The sequence below is a fragment of the Rhinoraja longicauda genome, chromosome 38, assembly GCF_053455715.1.
Source record: "Rhinoraja longicauda isolate Sanriku21f chromosome 38, sRhiLon1.1, whole genome shotgun sequence".
Taxonomy (NCBI): domain Eukaryota; kingdom Metazoa; phylum Chordata; class Chondrichthyes; order Rajiformes; family Arhynchobatidae; genus Rhinoraja; species Rhinoraja longicauda.
This window is the reverse complement of record NC_135990.1, coordinates 10,050,245-10,067,851: the sequence shown is the minus strand read 5'-3', so window position 1 is coordinate 10,067,851 and position 17,607 is coordinate 10,050,245. Positions and strand designations below refer to the sequence as shown.

Below are 17,607 nucleotides of genomic sequence, written 5' to 3'. Positions count from 1 at the left end.
TTAAAATTGTACGTGTAATGATAATTGGATGCAGAGACATTTGTGTCGGAAAATTTAGCGTGGAGTAAATTTGGATGTTCGGGGTTGAACAATCTGCTTCAGAGAAAGAGAGTGGGCAGAGTTTATGGGTTAGGATGGTCAAGCTGCAGGAGATAGAAATGAAAAGAGATGTGATGGGGTTGGGACGAGCATTTGCAGAACAACCCAACAATGTATTGGCCACTTGAAACAGTGAAATGAAATAATTTAACATGGTCAATATTTTTTCTTGATACATTGTCTCTATAACTCATTGCCCTTCAAGACTAGGCACATATTCTCCTGAGGCAGAGTGCATTTAGGACATCAGGACTATTTAATCAGTGTATGAGCAGTTCTTTTGTATGTGTTCTTGAACCTGGTCCAAATAGCTGACATGATAAAATGCACAACTGAATGGATGAGCAGCCAGGTTTGTGAACCGTAAGGGATGCGAGTTTGAATTAGTTGTGGAATTGAAATTCAGGTGATGGTGACCATGGAAATACAGGAATTCATTTTTAAAACACGTAGTCACATGGAGTCTTACATCGTGGTTCATAAATCTAGCCTTGCCTGTCCTAAATGTACGTGGACATGAAATGTCAATAGTCCATTTGTCTCTCAATGCTGCCCGAGCTGCTGAGTTCCTCCAGCACTTTGTGTTTTACTCAACATTCTGGCATCTGCTGTTCACATATGTTTGTTTCACATTGCCTTTTCTTACTTTGTGTTGTTTTTCAGTTGTAAAAACTGTTATTTTCTTATGTAATCATTCCACTAGCCAACGAGCTGCCCCACTTAAGTGAATACCCACCAATAAAGCCACTTGGATTTGTTATTATGTTTGGATGAATTAGGAGAATACAAGTGCAGTGCAATAGTTGAGAGAGCGGTCACGGCGCGGTGGCTAATGGGGGTGAGGGCAGTCCTTCTCAACATGGCGGCGGTCTTCACCCGCCCTCTGCGTGGGAGCTGCGGGGGGTGAGGGCGGTCCTTCTCAACATGGCGGCATCCTCGTCCGCCCTGTGCGCGGTGGCTACCAAAGATACTAGAGGAGCAAGATGGACCACTCCGTTGAAATCGCCTATACTGAAGTGCAGTCCGCAAAGGAGCGTAACGTCCGCCATTTTAGTAAGCAAAACCCGCCGTTCGCGATGCTTCTCGCAGTGTAATCAGTTTTGTGGGGGAACAGTATGTGTGATGATACCATAAAAATGCAGAATATATCTCACAGATTGTTGTTATTTTTCTTTTTAAGTGTTTCTGCAAGTTTCTGCCTACTAAAATGGCGCCGTGGCGTACTACGGTTTGTAGGGTCGAGTGGTCCATCGTGCTCCTCTAGTATCCAGGTTCCTTTCAAGGATGGGTTGTCAGCACACCATCGGGCAATGTGATCCAGAGATTATCTCTGGGAAAAGAACCATCTAATCCAATCTAGTCTAGCATAGTTTAAATCATATTGGTTTAATACCGAATGTTTACTTGTTTATAATCTGCATGAATGTAATTTTGCATATTCTAAAGAAACAACAATCAGGGGATCTTAAATCATGTTAGAAACTGGGGTAGAAACACACAAACATCTGATTACTGAAGAAGGGTGCTGACCCGAAACATCACCCATCCCTTTTTCTCCAGAAATGCTGCCTGACCCGCTGAGTTACTCCAGTACTTTGTGTCTACATCTGATTACAGCACCTAGATTACACAACCATGCATAATGATCAAAGATGCTTGAAAGCTTACCATTCCTATGGAACCAATAAGCCAATGGCTTTGTGAAAACCACCCAAAGAATGGTAGTGTTTAATGAAAGTTGTTGATAACTTAGGAATTCTCCATTGCCCGCAATGGCTGCTGGGGGTGAGGGCGGTCCTTCTCAACATGGCGGCGCGCCCGGCGGTTTGAACGTAAACGGCTGTCGGTTGTCCGTTGCTCTGCAGATGGCGGCAACGGCTCCGTCCACCTCCACCCGCTGGTTTGGCTTCGGCTTCAACCGCTTCGGGCAGACAGTTCCCGGCGTGGCGGCTGACAGGGTGCTGGAGCCCCGCCAGCTGGCGGCCTGCTGCGGCTCGGGGACGGGGCCACGACCCGAAGGCCAGCCGCTCCCGGCCTGCAAGGTCTGCCCCGCCTGGAGTCACTCGGCCGGCTGGAGAGGCGAGTCCGTGGACCGTGCGGGGGCGGGGGCGGGGGGGTGCAGGGGTGCAGTGCAATAGTTGACAGAGCGGTCACGGCGCGGTGGCTGATGGGGGTGAGGGCAGTCCTTCTCAACATGGCGGCGGTCTCACCCACCCAAGCCAAGTGGCATCAGCTCTCCCTCTCTCTCCACCTCTCTCCATCCCTCTCCCTCTCTCTCCATCCCTCTCCCTCTCTCTCCATCCCTCTCCCTCTCTCTCCATCCCTTTCCCTCTCTCTCCATCCCTCTCCCTCTCTCTCCATCCCTTTCCCTCTCTCTCCATCCCTTTCCATCCCTTTCCCTCTCTCTCCATCCTTTTCCCTCTCTCCATCCTTTTCCCTCTCTCCATCCCTCTCTCTCCATCCCATTCCCTCTCTCTCCATCCTTTTCCCTCTCTCCATCCCTCTCTCTCCATCCCTCTCCCTCTCTCTCCATCCCTTTCCCTCTCTCTCCATCCCTTTCCCTCTCTCTCCATCCCTTTCCCTCTCTCTCCATCCCTCCTCACGGGAGTTGGTCGACCCCGCCCCCCACGATGTCTCCACTGTCTTGTGTGCATGCCACACGTACAGTCGGCAAGTCGTTGGTTCCAGCGGCTTTAGGGTTGTCCACCCAACATGTGAAGCCTGGGTTCGGTGGATTGCGCGGAGGAAACCACCAGAAGGTTCAACCGGCAGAAAAACGATCCCAGCGAAGCGTCGTGGAGCGCAAACAGGGCAGAGCGAGATACGTAGGACACTTCTGACCACCCACTGCATCCTGACCTGTCCCCAGCCGTCCTGACTACGTCTTGCTGCTGGAACCCGATAGGCCAGGACGAGAGAGTGAGGCCGATGATCTGCGACACTCCCGTTCACTTAAATCCAAGTCAAGCGCAAGTCATGACTTCAACAGTGAAGTCATGGTCATCTTCGAACCCGAAGGACGAACACAAACAAAAATCCCTCGCCCACCCAAGTGGCACCAGCTTTCCCTCTCTCCCCATCCCTCCCCCACCCAAGTGGCACCAGCTTTCCCTCTCTCCCCATCCCTCCCCCACCCAAGTGGCACCAGCTTCTCGTTCTCACCCAACAAACAGCTAACAACGACCTGTTTCCCTTATCATCGTTACCTTTTTGCGTACCTTTCATTCATTCTTCTTCATCTCTCCACATCATCTCTCGTTTCCCTTATCCCTAACCAGTCTGAAAAAGGGTCTCGACCCGAGACGTCACCCATTCCTTCTCTCCATTGATGCTGCCTGTCCCGCTGAGTTACTCCAGCATTTTGTGTCTGTCTTTGGTGTAAACCGAGCGAATTTAGAACGGAGATGAGGAAGAGCTTTTTCAGTCAGAGAGTGGTGAAGGTGTGGAATTCTCTGCCTCAGAAGGCAGTGGAGGCCAGTTCGTTGGATGCTTTCAAGAGAGAGCTGGATAGAGCTCTTAAGGATAGCGGTGTGAGGGGGTATGGGGAGAAGGCAGGAACGGGGTACTGATTGAGAGTGATCAGCCATGATCGCATTGAATGGCGGTGCTGGCTCGAAGGGCTGAATGGCCTACTCCTGCACCTATTGTCTATTGTCTATTGAATGTTCAGAGAGCAATTCTGTTCCCACCAACAGTCCATGTAGACAGTCCACTTACAAACATGAATGAATACTTCATGAATGGATGAATACTTTATTGTCACATGTGACAAGTCACAGTGAAATTCTTTGCTTGCATGCCCAAGGTATGCAAATAGTCGCCACAGAAGGGCGCTTACAAAGTACGCACAGTATCCGCGCCACGTCCGCCTTTGTTCTCCCCCTCCAGTTACAAAGATGGGCGGCACGGTGGCGCAGCAGGAGAGTTGCTGCCTTACAGCGCCAGAGACCCAGGTTCCATCCTGACTACGGGTGCTGTCTGTGCGGAGTTTGTACGTTCTCCCTGTGACCACGTGGGTTTTCTCTGGGTGCTCCGGTTTCCTCCCTCATCCCAAAGACGTGCAGGCCACGATCCGCCAAGTCCTCAGCGCACAGGCCGGCTCAGTGGCCACCCCCTGCAGGCCACGGTATGCCGGGTCTTGCTTTTGGTCGGAAGACCACGCCAGCTCCTGTTAGCTCGCTGATTTCCCCTGGAGGCTGCAACGCCTTGTTGCATCAGGGAATGGTGAGGAAAGTGTATGAAGAACGAGTGACGAAGGGCTGTATCTCTAAATTTAACAATGCAATTATGTTGAGCAGAGCAATGTTTCCATTGAAAAGTAAAACAACTATAGTGCTGGAAATATTCAGCAGATTAGACAGTCTCTGTGGAGAGCTAATCGAAGATAGCTTGAGGCCGGAAATTGGAGGAGCAGCATCTCATATTTCGCCTGGGCAGTTTGCAGCCCGGTGGTATGAACGTCGACTTCTCCAACTTCAGATAGCTCCTCTGTCCCTCCCTTCCCCTCCTCCCTCCCAGATCTCCCTCTATCTTCCTGTCTCCACCTATATCCTTCATTTGTCCCACCCCCGGCATCAGTCTGAAGAAGGGTCTCGACCCGAAACGTCACCCATTCCTTCTCTCCCGAGATGCTGCCTGACCTGCTGAGTTACTCCAGCATTTTGTGAATAAATCGATTTGTACCAGCATCTGCAGTTATTTTCTTATAATCGAAGATAATGTTTTGCTCATTATAAGTAAACTCTTTTCTTCTGTCTAACAGTGCTGCCAGAGCTGCTGAGTATTTGCATCAGTGTTTCCACTGTCACCCTGCAGTAATGTAATCCTGCGGATGTGATTTTCAGGAAAGGAGAAGAAATATGTGTTTACAGGTCATTTTATGGCCCATTCAGTCTTCTTACACGACACTGTAAGCCCACAGAGTTAGTTCCATCCCATTAATGTTGTTTCTGTTTGGTCCCAGGTGATGGATCTATTTATTTCTGGGGCTTTGTTGCTGGTGGTCCTTGCCACCAGATGTACATTAACAACCAGGATCAACAAAGATGCAAAGACATTGTGACCTCGGAGAAATACCTGCTAACGCTGTGGCAGGACAGAGTGGAGTGCTGGGATGTCCCAAGCCTCTGCCGTACTGGAGACACCATGCCTTCTGTGATTTGGACTAAACATCTACAGGAGGAGGAGAATCCAAATGCAGGTACACCAGTTGAAACCGGTCTTTGCTCTTGTCAGAACTCCGTTGCATTTTCTTTTCCTGTGTTGCATTTGTTCTGATAACATTGCCTTCCACAATGAGATGCCTGTGGTCTCCCTTCCAGTATGGTTGACAGAGCTTATGGTTGGATTGCAGTTTGGGGCGGCGCAGCGGTAGAGTTACAACTCGAATGGCGTGAACTCGATGGGCTGAAGGGCCTGTTCCCGTGCTGTATCGCTAAAGTCTAAATAGCTATCACCTGCTTTCATTCCATCTCCTGTAATCCTCCACTTGCCCATTCTTCTCCCAGCCAGATAAAAAAAAACTGGGTTCAGCTAGTCCTCGCCTTCCATCCACCAGCCTTCACGTTCGATGCATTATCCTCTGTCAACTGATGGTTCCAGCCCAAAGCCACCATTCCACACAGCTTTTCTTCCCTTCCCTTTCAGCATTTCAAAGGCACTGTTCCCCTCTGATACACCCTTCCTTCTCCATTGGCATCCGCGGCATAATCTTTGCAAAAACCTGTGGGCAGAGTTGAGGCTGCACTTCACATAACTCATGGGCCTTCTACATAGTTCTCTGCAGCTCAAGATTAGCTGTAGAACAGGAACATCACGGCCCCTGGACACAGAAATTAACTGGAAGTTTTCACTCATTCTAGACGTTCCCATTTGCAACGCTCAGTTTTTATTTCTCTCTTTCCAGGTATTTCAGATTTATTTCATCGCTCCCCATCTACCAATCCTCACTGGTGACAGTGGGCTTCCGTGATTTATTTCTAATTCTGTTCAGATTCAGAAGTGTGTATTTCAGAGCTGAGATACGCACAAAAAGCTGGAGTAACCACAGCGGGACAGGCAGCATCTCTGGAGAGAAGGAACAAGTAGCGTTTCAGGTTGAGACCCTTCTTCGGACTGAGAGTCGTGGGAAAGGGGAACGAGAGAGACAGACGACACATAGAACGAATGAATGAAAGATACGCAAAAAGCAACGATGACCAAGGGAAGGTGGAGCCCACAATGGTCCACTGTTGGCTTGGGGTAGATGATAACGAGTTATGCAAACAGTGAAACGTAAGACGACTAGGGTGGGAGTGGGACGGAGAGAGAGGAGATGCAAGGGTTACTTGAAGATAGAGAAATCAAGATTCATACTGTTGGGTTGTAAGCTGCCCATGTGGAATATGAGTTGTTTTTCCTGCAATTTGCGTTTGGCCTCACTCTGACAATGAGGGAGGCCCAGGACAGAAATGTCAGTGTGGGAATGGGAAGGGGAATTAAAGTGTTTGGTAACCGGGAGATCAGGTAGGCCGAGGCGGACTGAACATTGGCCCTAAAGTGTGCAGAATGTTTCTCTGCTCACACATCCTTCCTCATCTGATGAGCATCTTCAGGATTTCTTGTCTTTATTATATTCCCCCTCTCTTTCCCTCTGCAGCATTTCCATTAATCCCCGGCGGCTACATTACCACGACTCCTCCATTTTACAAGCCTTTGTCACCACGGCTTCAGGCGAGGAAGCTGGCCCTGGGCGGTGAACATGCTCTCTTGCTGGCCTTTGACTGGACACTGTATTCCTGGGGCTCTGGAAGGTAACGCCTACTTTTAAAATTTAATTACGGGATATCTTCCTTTGTAGCTGAACCCTGTTCTGAAATATGAACACAAATTGTATGTTATGGGATCCAAAGGTTGATACAAAGTGTCGAAACATATAAGATTATTAAGGGGTTGGACACGTTTGAGGCAGGAAACATGTTCCCAATGTTGGGGAAGTCCAGAACCAGGGGCCACAGTTTAAGAATAAGGGGTAGGCCATTTAGAACGGAGGTGAAGAAAAACTTTTTCAGTCAGAGAGTTGTGAATCTGTGGAATTCTCTGCCTCAGAAGGCAGTGGAGGGCAATTCTCTGAATGCATTCAAGAGAGAGCTAGATAGAGCTCTTAAGGATAGCGGAGTCGGGGGGTATGGGGAGGAGGCAGGAACGGGGTACTGATTGAGAATGATCAGCCATGATCACATTGAATGGCGGTGCTGGCTCGAAGGACCGAATGGCCTCCTCCTGCACCTATTGTCTATTGTTGGCGTAACTCAGCGGGTCAGGCAGCATCTCTGGGGGAAAAGGATGGGTTTTTTGGGGGTTGGGACCCTTCTTTTTAGCCACCGGTGCTAACATCTGATGTAACATGGTTTGTTTGTTGGAATTCAGATGAAGTATTTTACAACATTTTACCATGTTAAAGGTGATTTATAAATACAAGGTTATTCGTGTCATCACACAACTGTTTGCCAATGCAAGAAAATGTTAGTGCCACGTTGCTGGCCTCTGTAAGATCCTTTACAGTGCACGTGTCATGCAGCATGTCACAGCTCAGGAGATGTTCCGTAGTCTGGAGGCCCCGTCTGCACTCGCAGTCTGCCGCATCTTCAGTATTTCCCCACTTCAGCATGTTCGATTTGCTCCTCCCCATGCCCGTCCCCAGTCTGAGACTGCGCCAGGTTATCCACGGTTGGTCGGAACCTGGTGGGAGTTTCTCAGAGGGATCGATTGCCATGTGAATGTCTTCCGGAGATTTCTCTCGTCTCTCTTCCCAGAGTTTCAGCCTTCTGGATGATGCACTGCAGTCCAGGGGTTGGACAGAAGAGAGGAAACTAGTAATATTGTGCATTATGACAACTTCTGATCATATTCGAACTTTGATGTTAGTGTGTGCATTGTGTTGGCGAGGGGAGATCATGTAGTTTGTGGGTGGTAATGGGGAACCCGGGATCACTGACTAAATCCCACGTAATTAACTCTGACTGAATTATTAAATCACTTCATCTTTATTCCAAACTATTATTCCATTTCATCCTGGTTTTCCTCTAGAGCTTCCCTGCATTGAGGATATTTCTACGTAAACTGAAGTATGCTTTCATTTTTAAAAGCATTCTCGTACCTCTAAACTTTCTTCATTCTGCTGATTGACTAACGTTCCACTTCAGGCAGATCAGACGGGTCCCGATCCGAAAGGTCGTGTGTACGTCCATTCTCAGTGCAGATGCTGCCTCGCCTGCTGAGTTCCTCCAGCTCTGCATTTCCAGCATCTGTATTTGCATGTGTGTGGATATGCGGTTGTTGGACAGGTGTGATTCCCTGGTTGTGTTTTAGCAGCATGCTATTCCTGTTTGCAGACATGGTCAGTTGGGACATGGCAGTGTTGAGGATGAAGCCGAGCCGCGGGTTGTGGAGGCGTTACACGGACTGGCGATGGCTGAGATAGCAGCTGGGACCTGGCACTCTGTATGTACCAATGGTAAGGTTTGACATTGTGCCTGGCTTGTACCTGCTTACTAATTGCAAATCCCTGATACATATGTAATTTAGTTTAGTTTAGAGATACAGCGCATAAACAGGCCCTTCGGCCCACTGAGTCTGCACCGACCAGTGATCCCTGCACACTAACACTATCCTACACACACCAGGGACAATTTACATTTATAACAAGCCAATTCATCTGCAAACGTGTACGTCTTTGGAGTGTGGGAGGAAACCGAAGATCTCCGGAGAAATCCCATGCGGTCACGGGGAGAACGTGCAAACTCCGTAAAGACAGCACCCGTAGCCAGGATTGAACCCGGGTCTCTGGCGCTTTAAGCTCTATAAGGCAGCAACTCTACCGCTGCGCCACCGTGCCGTCCTGTGCAATGTTGGTGCCTCCAGAGGCTCAAAAGGCAAAGGCTATTGAGTTTATCTCCAAGATTGAAAACTAACTTCAGAGCCTCTATAAATGTCCATTGTGGGACATCTTTAGGCTCTGATAGCAAGGGAGCTATAGAGTAATATATCTTGCACTACAGAAGCAGGCAATTCAGTCCATGGAGTCCATGCTGACCAACAAGCACCTATTTTTATATTAATCCTACACTAATCAGCCGTTCCCAGATTCCATCACTAATCTAAACACTAGGGGCAATTTACAGCAACCATTGAACCCATCAACCTGAGATGAGATGTAGGAGGAAGCCTGAGAACATGGAGGAAACCCACGTGGTCACTGGGAGCACGTGCAAACTCCACTTTCTATGTTCTAATGGCCTGTGATAAAATAGTTTTTCCCTTTACTCATCATCAGTGTGCCATTCTCAGTTTAGTTTAATTTAGTTTACTGTCATGTGTGCCGAGATACAGTGAAAAGCTTTTGTTGCGGGCAAAGCAGTCAGCGGAAAGACTAATGATGATTACTCTACCTCCGCTACATCGACGACTGCATTGGTGCTACCTCTTGTACCCATGCAGAACTCACTGACTTCATACACTTCACCTCCAATTTCCATCCTGCCCATAAATATACCTGGACTATCTCTGACATCTCCCTCCCATTTCTGGACCTCACCATCTCCATCACAGGAGACAGACTAGTGACGGACATTTACTACAAACCCACTAACTCGCACAGCTATCTGGACTACACTTCTTCCCACGCGATCCCCTGCAAAAAGTCTATCCCCTACTCCCAATTCCTCCGTCTATGCCGCATCTGCGCCCAGGATGAGGTGTTTCACACTAGGGCTTCCGAGATGTCCTCGTTCTTCAGAAAACGGGGCTTCCCCTCCTCCATTATAGATGAGGCTCTCACTAGGGTCTCTTCTACATCCCGCAGCTCCACTCTTGCTCCCCCTCCCCCCACTCGCAACAAGGACAGAATCCCCCTCGTTCTCACCTTCCATCCCACCAGCCAGCGGATCCAACATATCATCCACCAACATTTCTGTCACCTACAACGGGACCCCACCACTGGCCATATCTTCCCATCCCCTCCCCTCTCTGCGTTCTGCAGAGACCGTTCCCTCCGTAACTCCCTGGTCCACTCGTCCCTTCCTACCCAAACCACCCCAACCCCGGGCACTTTCCCCTGCAACCGCACGAGATGCAACACCTGTCCCTTTACCTCCCCCCTCAACTCTATCCAAGGACCCAAACAGTCTTTCCAGGTGAGACAAAGGTTCACCTGCACCTCCTCCAACCTCATCTATTGCATCCGCTGCTCTAGATGTCAACTCATTTACATCGGCGAAACCAAGCGCAGGCTCGGCGATCGCTTCGCTGAACACCTGCGCTCGGTCCGCATTAACAAAACTGATCTCCCGGTGGCCGAGCACTTTAACTCCCCCTCCCATTCCCAGTCTGACCTTTCTGTCATGGGCCTCCTCCAGTGCCATAGTGAGGCCCACCGGAAATTGGAGGAACAGCACCTCATATTTCGCCTGGGCAGTTTGCAGCCCAGCGGTATGAACATCGACTTCTCCAACTTTAGATAGTGCCTCTGTCCCTCCCTTCCCCTCCTCCTTCCCAGATCTCCCTCTATCTTCCTGTCTCCACCTATATCCTTCCTTTGTCCCGCCCCCCTGACATCAGTCTGAAGAAGGGTCTCGACCCGAAACGTCACCCATTCCTTCTCTCCCGAGATGCTGCCCGACCTGCTGAGTTACTCCAGCATTTTGTGAATAAAGATGATTACAATTGGGCTGTCCACAGAGTACAGATATTTGAGCAAGGGAATAACGCTTAGTGCAAGGTAAAATCCAATTAATGATAATACGAGGGTCTCCAATGTGGTAGATGGTAGGACCGCTCTCTAGTTGGCCAGAATCAGTCATTGGACTTCCTCCTCTGCAATCACACGTTTTATCCAACACTTTTAAAAGTAATTTTCCTAAATCTAAGACGGAAGGTATTGGAACTATCTGAGAAATAAACTTGGGGCTTTCTTACTGAGAAATATACAGCACTACTCTGCTGCAAGAGATGGCATGTTTCTCGTCTTGTTTAATTACAAATTGTATGCTTTTATTTTTATTTTGAAACGTATCAGCTTCAGGTGACGTGTACGTGTGGGGTTGGAACGAGTCCGGACAGTTGGGTCTGCCAACAAAACTGCAATCAGAGGAGGGACATCAAAATCTCTCACTACAGACAGGGCTGTCTGGAGAAGGTGAGGGGATCGGTATTTGCAAATAGCGTTAATATCTAAAGTTTTCCAAGTCTGGATTTGGTCTTGCAACACTCTAAATGCCCCTTTTAATTGATTTTAGAGAAATGGCACGGAAACGGGCCCTTCGGCCCACTGTGTCCCCGCAGACTAGCGATCACCCCGTACACTAACACTATCCTACACACACTAGGGGCCATTTGCAATTTTACTGATACCAATTAACCTACAAACCTGTACTACTTTGGAGTATGGGAAGAAACCGGAGCACCCGGAGAAAACCCACGTGGTCAAACAGAGAACGTGCAAACTCCGTCCAGACAGCACCCGTAGTCAGGATCAAACCCGGGTTGCTGGTGCTGTGAGGCAGCAACTCTACCGCTGCGCCACTGAGTTTGTAACTCCAATTCTGCAGCAGCAAAAACTGACTCATGGTGTTATGTCTTTTGCTGCTCTTCAATTCAACAAGTGGTTATTGTTGAGCTTGGAGCGTTATTTTGGGAAAATGCACAGCCATGATCTTTGCAGTGTGATTGTTCCCAAATCATCAAAGTTGCTTACGTTTGATGCATACAATAACATCACATGCACAGAATGTCTTGCATTCAGATGTTGTAGGTATTGATTAGTGTTTGCACGAATGCCTTTGGCTTAAACAATTCAAATATTGACTTGCAGGCACACCGGCCCTGAAGGATGCAGGTGACGGGATTATCAGAAATGTTAATGTGTTCATCTCAATTCAAGCGTTTCCAGCACTGTTGGACTTCCCAGGCGAGTTGGAGATGTGTAAAGTCAGCTGTGGGTCACGACATACGGCGGCTATCACCAGTACGTACCGACCGGCACTGGGAAATGCTTTTCTGCACACAATGGAAGCCACGTCTGTGGTATAAATATTGACTTCAGTTGGGAAATTAATCATTTAATGGAGACACGGTTGTGCAGCGGTAGAGTTGCTGCCCTACAGCACCAGAGCCCCATGTTCTCCCCGTGACCTGCGTAGGTTTTCCCCGGGAACTCCAGCTTTCCCCCGCACTCCAAAGACGTACAGGTTTGTAGGCTAATTGGCTTGGTAAAAATTGTCCCTCGTGTGTGTAGGATAGTGTTAATGTGCTGGGATCACTGGTCGGCACGGACCCGGTGGGATGATGGGCCTGATTCCACGCAGTATCTCTAAACTAAAACTGAAATCTTGAGCAAAAACACAAACTGCTGAAGGAACAGTGTCTGTGGAGGGAACGGACAGATGACAGGACGGGTCGGGTCCCTCCTTCAGTCTGACTGGGTAAAGGGGAGTTAGCTGGTCGAGAGAGGCGAGGGGAAGGGGTGGAGCAAGAAGTGGCAAGGGGTGGAGCAAGAAGTGGCAAGTGGTGGAGCAAGAAGTGGCAAGGGGTGGAGCAAGAAGTGGCAAGGGGTGGAGCAAGAAGTGGCAAGGGGTGGAGCAAGAAGTGGCAAGGGGTGGAGCAAGAAGTGGCAAGGGGTGGAGCAAGAAGTGGCAAGGGGTGGAGCAAGAAGTGGCAAGTGGTGGAGCAAGAAGTGGCAAGTGGTAGATGGCAAATGAGTCGGTTGGTGGAAAAAGGTGATGATAGTCACAAATACTGGAGCTGATGTTTTAATGTTTTGGATGTTCTGTATTTTAACACAAGAATGGAAGCATTCACTCTCAAGCTGTTGAGATGTGGATGTTACTCAGGTTATACAAGCGATCCCTGACACCAGGACTACAGGTTTCATTTGATTCGGCCCACACTAGATTATTACTGCCATCAGTCTGAGGAGGGGTCTCGACCCGAAACGTCACCCATTCCTTCTCTCCTGAGATGCTGCCTGCCCTGCTGAGTTACTCCAGCATTTTGTGAATAAATACCTTCGATTTGTACCAGCATCTGCAGTTAGTTTCTTACACTGCCACCCTGTTGGTAATAATCCACAACGTTAATGTGTGGACAGACTACAGGCAGCAGAAAATCCTTTCCACAAACCACCGAGATAACAGTTGAAATACAAGGTGATGTAAATACATGTGTCAGAAGGAACTGCAGACGCTGGTTTACACTGAAGATAGACACAAAATGCTGGAGTAACTCAGTGGGACAGGCAGCATCTCTGGAGAGAAGGAATGGGTGACGTTTCAGGTCAAGATCCTTCTTCAGTCTCCAAAACGGCGCCCATTCCTTCTCTCCAGAGATTCTACCTGTTCTGCTGAGTGACTCCAGCACTTTGTGTCTGCCTGTGGTGTAAATACACATTTAGTAAATCTCTGAAATATTAACCTTTCATGTTGTGTATTTTGGCACATATTCCTATTTTTAATAGTGAACTGTGGCAGTGATTTTTGTGATGCTGAATACAATGTGTAAAAAAAAAAATCTCATTTAGGTTGATTCTTAAAGTAAATGTGTAGGACAATAATGTTGAGATTTAGGACATTGATGTCATTTCATCAATTGTTTATTAATTGATGGATTTGTAAGAGCATGTCTATTAGTTTATGATCATAGAACTTCTCAATGCAAGTTCTTGACATTGTTCCAGTAATTAACCATTAAAGGACATAATTTCTTTTTGATTTCTAGAATGTGGTAAACTGTTCACATGGGGATGGGGTAAGTACCAGGCATTATTCTGTCGCATTAGTGATTGAGTTGAGTTTGCGGTCTTCTGTGGAATTGAAAGATGTGAGACCTGGCCCAGCCGTTTGTGTGCTTATGAATTTTGCAAGCAGGTGGCATTTTCAGCTAAGCTTCTGTCTGCTGGTTTAAAGATGCTGTGTGCAGTCGGTGTAAGGTGTGGGCAGTTTGTGTGCTGAGCTGAGGCCAAGAGTGATAATACACCATCACCAAGTCAAGTGGTCTGGTGTCATGTAAGTGGAATGTTCTTGTGGAATGGCAGCCTTGCTTTCTGTCATTCCAGCCCCTGTGTAACACAACTAGACACAAGGAACTGCAGGTGCTGGTTTTTGTCCTGTCCCCCCCCCCCCCCCACAATCACTCTGAAGCATCCGACCTGAAACGTCACCTATCCATGTTCCCCAAAGATGACCCTCTGAGTTACTCCAGCACTTTGTGGCTTTTTCTTTGGCAATGAGCGGGTGAGAACGTCAGAGTGGAATAGAGTGTTTAAAGATGTCTGTGAATTCTCCTGAGAGCTAGTTCTAATAATCGGATACTAGGTTCTTTCCTAAAACCAGTGCTGACAGTGAAGTTGTTAAATTTTGTGTCGAATGTGCACTTCCTGTTCATAAGCCAACCTTATGTTGCCTTCATTTTTGTCTTTTTCTGGCTGTAAGTTGACATATCAATGTTAGATAACTAACCTACAACTATTTTCATCCTTCCATCCTTCTGTCTCATGTTTTGTCCTTTAATCACTAGTCTTTGTCCAACCATCTGCCTATCACCCCCCCCCCCCGACTTTGTCCTGCCCCCGCCACTATTAATCTAAAGACGAGTTCTGGTGTAAAACGTCACCTATCCATGTTCTCCAGAGATGCTGCCTGACCCGCTGAGTTTCTCCAGCACTCTGTGAAACGTCACCTATCCATGTTCTCCAGAGATGCTGCCTGACCTGCTGAGTTACTCCTGCACCTTGTGTTTTTCCCCTGCTGTATGCTGTCAAATGAATGCAGCCGTGTTTTGCAGTGAATTGTTTGTATTTTCCAGGGAACTATGGCCAGCTAGGCCACGGCCAGCCCGACAGCTCCGACATTCCAAGGCTTGTGGAGTACTTCACGAAAAACCGTCTCAGTGTGATGGACGTTGTCTGTGGGCCCTGGAACACGTTTGTCTTTGCACAAGGAGGAATATGAAAGATGCAATGTAGTGTGTCCCGTGCGTGTTTAAAATCAAGTGGAAAATCAGCTCCATGGATTGCAGTGACTGGAGGTGTAGGTTTGCTTCAGGATTGGAAACCTGTTAAAACGAGGCTACCGCCAACACTGCGCGCTGAAAGTACTGTTCTTGCCAGCAAAGCATGGGTGGTGAGAATGCAAGGACCTTTATTGCACTGTGAAAACATCAAGGATTGCGAGTGGGGGAAAAAAATGTAGAAAAGCCTTGTGCTTCTCCGCTCAGTAAAATGTTCACAGAAGAACGCTGAGGGGATCTTGTGTTGCCACGTGCCGGCACACACATCACAGGACAATCTTGAAAGAGCTGAAAGGTAAACAAACAGCAGGTTAGGGAGAGAGAGGGAAGGACAATCCCCTCACTTCTCCACCCTCCCGGTGAGTGAAGGGGGCTCGTTTCTCACCTCACAAAGTCTGGGGACCTGGAGATGACGTGTTGGAACTCTGAGAGGTTCACCGTCCCATCTTTGTCGATGTCAGACTCTTCCAGTATCTGGGGGAAAAATGTGACACAAAAGTCAAGTTATACACACACTCGCAACGCCTTCAATTCCCTTGACACAACCTGAACCACAGCTCAGAGATCTAGAAATGCCACGCGCCTGTAGGGATACTGAAAGGGTGGGAGCACAGGGGTGGGACTGGACACCACGCCTGCAGGTTACATCCAGGCTCAGCCTCAGCTTGTAATGCTGGAGTCTTTTGGAAGGATGAGAGGAGATCTTATCGAAACGTATAAGATTATTAAGGGGTTGGACACGTTAGAGGCAGGAAACATGTTCCCAATGTTGAGGGAGTCCAGAACAAGGGGCCACAGTTTAAGAATAAGGTGTAGGCCATTTAGAACTGAGATGAGGAAAAACTTTTTCAGTCAGAGTTGTGAATCTGTGGAATTCTCTGCCTCAGAAGGCAGTGGAGGCCAATTCTCTGAATGCATTCAAGAGAGAGCTGGATAGAGCTCTTAAGGATAGCGGAGTCAGGGGGTATGGGGAGAAGGCAGGAACGGGGTACTGATTGAGAATGATCAGCCATGATCACATTGAATGGCGGTGCTGGCTCGAAGGGCCGAATGGCCTCCTGCACCTATTGTCTTTTTTGTATAATTCTAATATATACAATACCACCCAATTATCGAAACATTCTTCCATGTCAAATACACTTAAACAACTAGAACGCCATCCTCATGAAGGATGCATTCCATACCCAGCGGCCTGGAAACCCCCCCGGCTGCCTGTGGCCCCCCTCTAAAACCACCCAGGGGCAGGCAGCCGGCACGGGCACAGCCCTCTTCCGCCTGGCGCCATGACTCGCAGATGGCCAGCTTGGCCAGGAGCAACCCAACCAGGGCATCTACAGCCCTACCCACAATGGTGGAGTCTGGGGGAAATGAAGGCATGACAGGGGCGTTGCAACGAGACCAGTGACAGTTATGTTGTGGGCAGCACGATGGCGAGGCTGAACATGCCGGCGCCCAGTGGGCCATACGTTGTTGATCAGCTGGTGCATCTCCGCCTCACTCAGCTGGGTGTCGGCTGTCTCCCCCGTCAGACAGTTCACCAGCTTCTTCAGATCCTCTCTGTCCAACGTCCCGTCATCATCAAAATCTGTCACCATGAAAGCAGAAATGCTTTAGAACAGTACAGATATTTACTGCACATTAGGAACATGAAGCCACTCTGTCCTTCAAAGAGATCACAGCATCAGCACCACCTCCCCACCCTCGTAGTTCACCGTGTTTTATCCACGCTGGGGATTCTGCCTCCACCGTTCTCTTGGGGGGGGAGGGGAAAGGAGAAGACATTACTCCACATCTCCATCCTAAGTGGGCTCATTGCTTTTCCCGTTGAGGTCAACTACTTCATACATTCCACTGGTCTCTACGTACAAGATTAAGGAATTTGAAATGTTCTTTTCTGGGTGGGAGCAACGCTGAACCGCAGGCTGGTGGGACAGCAAGGTCTGTTTGCAGTGCCCCAGAGACACACACTAACACACATCTGCCTGAGCTCCAAGAACCATTTAGTTGAATACTGGCAATGGTATCGATTGCAGGGGACCCGGGAGAAAATCAAACTCACCAAAGATCCGAAAAGCATAGTGAGACTTGATCTCGGGAGTTGCAGATTCACTAAACGCACTGAGCATGTCCAAGAAGTCCTCAAAGGACCAGCTGCCATCCCTGTCAAACGCTGTGGAAAACACAAGGCAGATTCTCTCCCGGAAAGGATTAGCCTAGAATCAGAGAACATTATTTAGAAACAAATCAGGTCTAAAGAGGGGCCCGACCCGAAACATCACCTATCTACAGTGCCCTCCATAATGTTTGGGACAAAGACCCATCATTTATTTATTTGTCTCTGTACTCCACAATTTGAGATTTGTAATTAAAAAAAATCACTAGTGGTTAAAGAGCACATTGTCAGATTTAATAAAGGGTATTTTTATACATTTTGGTTTTATCATGTAGAAATTACAGCAGTGTTTATAC

The 17,607-nt window shown here is 48.2% G+C and overlaps 2 protein-coding genes across 7 annotated transcripts in view; one reads left to right on the top strand and one right to left on the bottom strand.

The window, feature by feature from the left end:
* Positions 1–113: 113 nt before the first annotated feature.
* The window catches only part of rccd1 (RCC1 domain containing 1), an 18,915-nt gene continuing 1,421 nt past the window's right edge, over positions 114–17,607 (top strand). Inside the window, exons 1-8 of one of the 4 annotated variants that reach the window (XM_078430023.1) lie at positions 114–1,152; positions 5,063–5,299; positions 6,737–6,890; positions 8,472–8,593; positions 11,153–11,272; positions 11,948–12,100; positions 13,849–13,878; positions 14,935–15,433. In XM_078430023.1, coding sequence (XP_078286149.1) covers positions 1,083–1,152; positions 5,063–5,299; positions 6,737–6,890; positions 8,472–8,593; positions 11,153–11,272; positions 11,948–12,100; positions 13,849–13,878; positions 14,935–15,080 — 1,032 coding nt within the window. In that variant the 5' untranslated portion in view covers positions 114–1,082 and the 3' untranslated portion in view covers positions 15,081–15,433. Of the gene's footprint in view, positions 1,153–1,912; positions 2,179–5,062; positions 5,300–6,736; positions 6,891–8,471; positions 8,594–11,152; positions 11,273–11,947; positions 12,101–13,848; positions 13,879–14,934; positions 15,434–17,607 lie in introns of those variants that run through there. The other 3 variants (XM_078430021.1, XM_078430024.1, XM_078430022.1) reach the window with 3 other exon arrangements.
* Positions 15,233–17,607, bottom strand: part of cib1 (calcium and integrin binding 1 (calmyrin)) — a 19,330-nt gene continuing 16,955 nt past the window's right edge. For all 3 annotated transcript variants that reach the window (XM_078430025.1, XM_078430027.1, XM_078430026.1), the window contains exons 5-8: positions 17,198–17,351; positions 16,605–16,723; positions 15,524–15,612; positions 15,233–15,426 (exon numbers count right to left, since the gene is read on the bottom strand). In XM_078430025.1, coding sequence (XP_078286151.1) covers positions 15,405–15,426; positions 15,524–15,612; positions 16,605–16,723; positions 17,198–17,351 — 384 coding nt within the window. In that variant the 3' untranslated portion in view covers positions 15,233–15,404. The remainder of the gene's footprint in view (positions 15,427–15,523; positions 15,613–16,604; positions 16,724–17,197; positions 17,352–17,607) is intronic.